The sequence below is a fragment of the Glycine soja genome, chromosome 18, assembly GCF_004193775.1.
Source record: "Glycine soja cultivar W05 chromosome 18, ASM419377v2, whole genome shotgun sequence".
NCBI classification, from domain to species: domain Eukaryota; kingdom Viridiplantae; phylum Streptophyta; class Magnoliopsida; order Fabales; family Fabaceae; genus Glycine; species Glycine soja.
In genome coordinates this window covers 49884525-49890259 of record NC_041019.1, presented here as the reverse complement: position 1 = coordinate 49890259, position 5735 = coordinate 49884525, and the positions used below count along the sequence as shown (strand labels likewise).

The window sequence follows — 5735 nt, the reverse complement described above, 5'->3', positions numbered from 1 at the left end:
TAAAATACAAATTATATAAACTAAAAAGATCACTTTTAAACTATAGGAACTAAAAGAGAATTAAAATATAAAACTATAAGGACTAAAAAAACCACTTTTAAACTATAAAGACTAAAAGAAAATTAAAATATAAACTATAAGGACTAAAAAAAAACCACTTTCAAACTATAAGGACCGAAAGATACAAATCATAATTTAATTAAATATATTTAACCTTACTATAGGAACTGGAAGGTACAAAACTATAAGGACCAAATGAGTAATTTAACTTTATTATCATATATTTATAATTGGAAAAAAAATTTAATATTTTTGTTTAAAATAAATAACTGTGTCTCTAATTTTTTATTATTAGGAATTGGATTATCTTTAAATATTGTCTAATGAAATTATATACTATACTTATAAGTTTTAAGCAATACTTTTATTTTGATTAAATATTAATATGTAGCATACATGTTTATTAATTTGTCAAACATAGTTTTAATGTTTATTTTGACTAATACTTGAGTATATATGTGTGGATAAAGATTATTGGAATATTAAAGTCATTATCAACACACAAGATTTTTTTTTAATCATAGGTATAATAATAAGAATTAATGGACAGCGAATATTCTATTCAAATCCTATATATCTTGCATGTTGTAATCTGTAATTAATGTCATACACGGTAACAATATGATCACTGACAGGTGTTAGGTAGCTAATGTATTAGAAATGGACTTCATTCAAAGGCAGGGAGGGATGTCATGTTTAAAAAGCGGGTGAAAATGAGACTTAATGTAATGAGAGGCATATTAACGGCAAAAATATCATTCAACTGTTTCACTGAAGCTAGTAGAGAGTATAATTCTGGTCAAAATCTGAAGTGTACTGAAAGGAGATATCAAATCTTACATGAGAGAAGAGGGTACATAACATATAAAATTTTTTATTTTTTATTTTTTCTTATCACATCATAAATCTTATCATATTTATATATTTTTTTTCTCTCTCAAGATATTGATAGGCTATTAGACGTTCATCAAATATTTTTCTTAGCTGATACACAATACCCTACCTAACCCCAAGCACAATTGCTTTTAAAACTAAAGTAAAAAGAAATCTTGAACTAAGTCGTCCTTAAACCATTATCTTTGTTGGGAAATGACATACACTTGAATGATTAATCTCATGATTTTTGCTTACGAGGATATCTTAGAAGAAAAAAATCATTATCTTTCTTTATCCTAAAATATTATCCTAAAATATTATCAGATATAATTATCTTGTTTAACATAAAACCATGATTGAATTGAAGAGGCATAGTGGAACCTGACACAAAACACTGGTGACAATGATCACTATTATCATTTGACCATTAAGTGAATGCAATGATGCCAGAGCAAGAAAAAAATACTTACAAAGAAAAGAAATCTCATTTCTCATCAATTTATCTTATATGAAATATTATTTTAACAAAATAACCAGAATTTCAATGGCTTTTCTTTGGTACATGAACATCTTAAGTATAATCATACTTACAGAAAAGAAATCAACTATCTTATCGATATCCCTTTACCTCACTCTTGCATAATCCACAAAATAGATATTTGTCCTGTATTTTCCATGTCATGTACAAAAAGACTTTAGGAATGTATGAAAGTAAAGTACTAAAAACCAATTTACATGTCAACAGCTTTATTTTATTATATCATCTGAGTGACTGATTCAATTGAGCTGGTACACTAAATAAGGTATCAAGCTTCTATGAATAGAAGCAAATGACAATGTTTATTGAAGTGAAGCTCGTCTACAAGTCAAATCTCAGCAAGAAAAACAAATATTGACATCAGTGACTCCAAAAGCTGCAATCCAAAAATTTGTTTCAGAAAACTCAAGCCACTGGCTTCAGCACGTACATTTTACACCCATGAGGATCTACTGTGGCAGTCAATTTATCCACGAAGGGTCTCATCAATGTCTTGTGCTACATGCATTAGCAGACACCTTAAGTTATAGCACAAGTATCCAACAAAATTGCGATGAAAACAAAGTTACAAAGCATGCAAGCAATTACAAAACAAAAGATTGAATGAATCCAAATACAATACCTCCCAAAGGTCTCTTGCTTCAACAGCACTTTTTGGTGGAATATCAATGTCATCCCAGTTGGCTGTAATTGAGATTTTCGAAGGGCCACGATTAAGCAAGACAACAGCTACCCTGTACCCTGAAAGAGGACCTGCCCAAATCTGTCCAAAAAGGGTTACCTGTGAATGATCATGTATTGTTCATCTGACACTAGAGACAAAGCCATTGTTGTGTTCCAAATTCAACTCACCTCTTGATCACCTTCCATCCTAACCTTTTTACCTTGTACACCAAGTGGATCTGACGATGTTTGAGATAAATATTAATAAAAGGTAGTATACTACAATGTATAAGAAATGAGTTTAATTTCTATATATTGACAATGTAAAAGGTTTTAATACTGTTAACTAATCAGAAATCATGGTAGTTATGACTTCTAAGTGGTTTCTGTAAATGGCGATAAACATATCATATATGATAACTATTTATTGAATGACAGTGTACAGACTATTTATATTGTTAGTACATAAACTATTTTTTCGTAAGAAATAACAGAATGATCCTAGTTATGTATCACCTTGGTTAACTGAAATAACTTCCTTGTTTGCTACTATCTCCATGGTCTCTTTAGTCATATTCCTAACATCACAGCCAAGAAGAAGAGGAGCCTGCAATAAACCTTTGCATGAGGGAAAAAAAGGAAAAAAAGCCTTGTACATGCTTTAACATAAATCAGTATGTTGGAAAACAAAAGAATAATAGTAGTACCTTGGAAAGGGCCCATAAACTGAAGTGAACAATATATTCATTTTTTGTCATCCCTCCATTTCCCACCTCAAGCATATCAGGATCTGTTGAATTCACATGTTCAATGAATATAATGATCTCAATTGGATAAAATATCTTTCAGAAAAACGCAAGGTTAACGAATTTCTAACCATTCCAACCACCAGGTCTTGCATACTCTGCATAAACTTCATTCATATCTGCCCTTGAAACCATGCTGCCAAAGATAATAGTTACCTTTATCAGCTAAAATCCAAAATAATTCAATTTTGGTGAACAGCTATATACCCTGCTTGATCACATTTCAAGACCAATCAAGGAGTGTCTATTGTCACTCCAAAGTATCTATTATCTCTCTTATTCAGTTAAATTTCATACAATTTCTTTACAAATCCAAATTAATTCAATTTTTGTGAACAGATACATGCCCTGCTTGTCGCTTGATCACATGTCAAGGCCAATTAGAATGTCTACTGCTACTCGAATGTGTCTATTGTCTACCTTATTTGATTAAATTTTATAAAATCAAGTTATTAGCTTGAATAGGAGTAGTAATAGACACATGATATTGGCAACAGAAATTTTCTCCATTTGTATCAACAAATTAAATGCATAATGTTCACCTTTCCCATGAATCATTAATGTCATTGGTAGTTCTCCAGCTGTTTCCCACTTTAGCACCCCATAGAGCTGGGTGTAAGTCTCCCCTAACAAACAAAGCACATGTGATTAGAGGGAAGGTCTTAAATTTGGAGGAGCAATAAAATGAAATACTAAAACAAATAAAATTACCATTCACATAGTGAGAAGAAGATTGGACGACCAGCCATCATTAAAGCCCGAGTCATAATAGGGTATCTATTCATATGAAGACAATTGTTTTAAAAAATTATATATAAAGAACAAAGTGTTATGTTAAAATATTCAATTTGATCAAATAAAATTAACACTAAGTCGCAAATATAGTTATGACTACCTATCAGTTGGTTTTGATCCATCATTGTTACAGTTATCATACTTCAAATAATCAATACCCTGTAAATAAACCAAAATCACCATTTGTTTAATTGCATTAAATATGATGATTCCAAGGAAAAGCATGAATAAATAAGCACAATGTTTCATACCCATGATGCAAAAGTCTTGGCATCTTGAAACTCATGACCAAGAGAACCAGGCATCTGTTTGCTACAAGTAAAATACCTGCAAAATTGACCAACCTAAAGCTTAGTTTAAAAAGAGTTGGAAAAGCACATGGGACTAAGTTAGGTGTTTGGCCAAGTCTATGTACCCAGCATCTGAATAAATTCCAAGCTTAAGACCCTTGCCGTGAACATAATCTGCAAGAGCTTTGATTCCAGAAGGAAACGTTGAATTTTTTGCTACCAGATTACCCTATAACAATACAACAACAATAGCCTATAAAAATGTTTGAAGAAAAAAAAATTAATTGAATGTGATAACTTTCAGGGAGGCAGTAAGCAAATTCAAATGCAATGAAGCATGTAAAAACCATAAGAACCATACCTTAGCATCCCGATTTAATTCAGCCCAACAATCATCTGCAATAATGGAAAATTGTGGATTAAGGTTAAGGTTAACTGCTTGTGCTTATGACATTTTGCGAAGTAAAAAAGTACAAAATTAATAAATTTTTTAATAATAAGAGAATTGAAAAATGTGTTTCATGTACCTATATTGACATAAGTGTATCCAAGCTTGGACAGACCAGTAGAAACAAGGGCATCAGCTGAAAACCCATAAAGAAAATTCACAATCAGACTAAATTCTCAACTAAGTGGATCTTTGCTAAATAATAAAAGAAAAATTCTAATTTCTCGGATGTACACATAGTTTTATGTAAAATGATTAATTGATAAATGATAGATAAATACAAAATTCACATAATACACACATATGACCAAATACCAGTTTCTCTGATCATTTTTTCGTTAATTTGACAGCTGAAATGATTCCAACTGTTCCACCTGCACCAAAAGGAAATGTTTAACATCTCAGTATCATTAAATCTTTTGATGTATGAATTTGGAACCAGACAGGAATGAGCCATGTTTAGTTGTAAGTTGTAACTACTTATTATTAAGGTATTAATGAAAAAGAAAAGGAGTGTTTTCCTAAGATTCTTGCTAGCACTATTCACAACATAAACCGACAACTCGGTTGAGCGTGTTGTAAGTGATAAACAGTGAAACTGAGAGACTCAGCACAAGTTAACAAAAAAAAAAGCACTCATTCTCACATAGAGAAGAAACATAATGATACTGAACACAAATCACACACTTACCCCATTGGAGGAGTTCTACCAAGGCCATTAGCAAGCAGATTCCTCCTGAATTGCTCCACACGGTGGTGGAGTTTTGTTGGTCCTGATGATGAAGCAGTGGCACAAGCAAATGAGAAAACCAAAAGGGTCACCAAAGCCACCAGCACCTCATAGCCAACCCTTCTCTCCATTGTGTTCACTTCACCACCTCTTCACTTGCTGTGAGAAAGACAAGATCCCTTATCTATTTATACACAGAGTATCTTGACTATTGTGCTCCTCAGTCCAAGGTTGTGTTTTAACTGTGCTACATATAATTTGACCGCAAGAAATTATTACGTTGTTTACTACTATGGTCTTGACCATTTTTCATGTGATATATTATAGAGATTTTTTTTTTGACAGGATATATTATAGTGATCAATTTATTTAGAAACACAAAAAGAAAAACTTATATATGTCTCGTAAAATTTAAATAAAACAAAAGAATTTTTTGTCCGTACCAACGATTTATAATAATTCTGTTTAACCAACAGAGATATATTCCTATGATATTAAAACATAAGAATCTTATACCATATAACAGTTT

At 31.4% G+C, this 5735-nt stretch overlaps 1 protein-coding gene across 2 annotated transcripts; it reads right to left on the bottom strand.

Annotated features, from left to right (window-relative positions):
• Positions 1-1666: 1666 nt before the first annotated feature.
• On the bottom strand, positions 1667-5337 carry LOC114394888 (alpha-galactosidase 1-like). Of its 2 annotated transcripts, none has more exons than XM_028356572.1 (15): positions 5168-5337; positions 4792-4850; positions 4556-4612; positions 4390-4424; positions 4154-4257; positions 3990-4065; positions 3839-3897; positions 3655-3720; positions 3486-3569; positions 3015-3079; positions 2845-2927; positions 2654-2744; positions 2327-2376; positions 2097-2237; positions 1667-1992 (listed from the first exon to the last, which is right to left on the bottom strand). In XM_028356572.1, exons 1-15 carry the CDS (start codon positions 5335-5337, stop codon positions 1960-1962), a joined length of 1173 nt encoding a protein of 390 aa, XP_028212373.1. In that variant the 3' UTR covers positions 1667-1959. The 2 variants fall into 2 exon arrangements, with proteins under 2 accessions (XP_028212373.1, XP_028212372.1); XM_028356571.1 differs by having other exon boundaries at positions 1667-1972.
• Between the last annotated feature and the right edge of the window lie 398 nt (positions 5338-5735).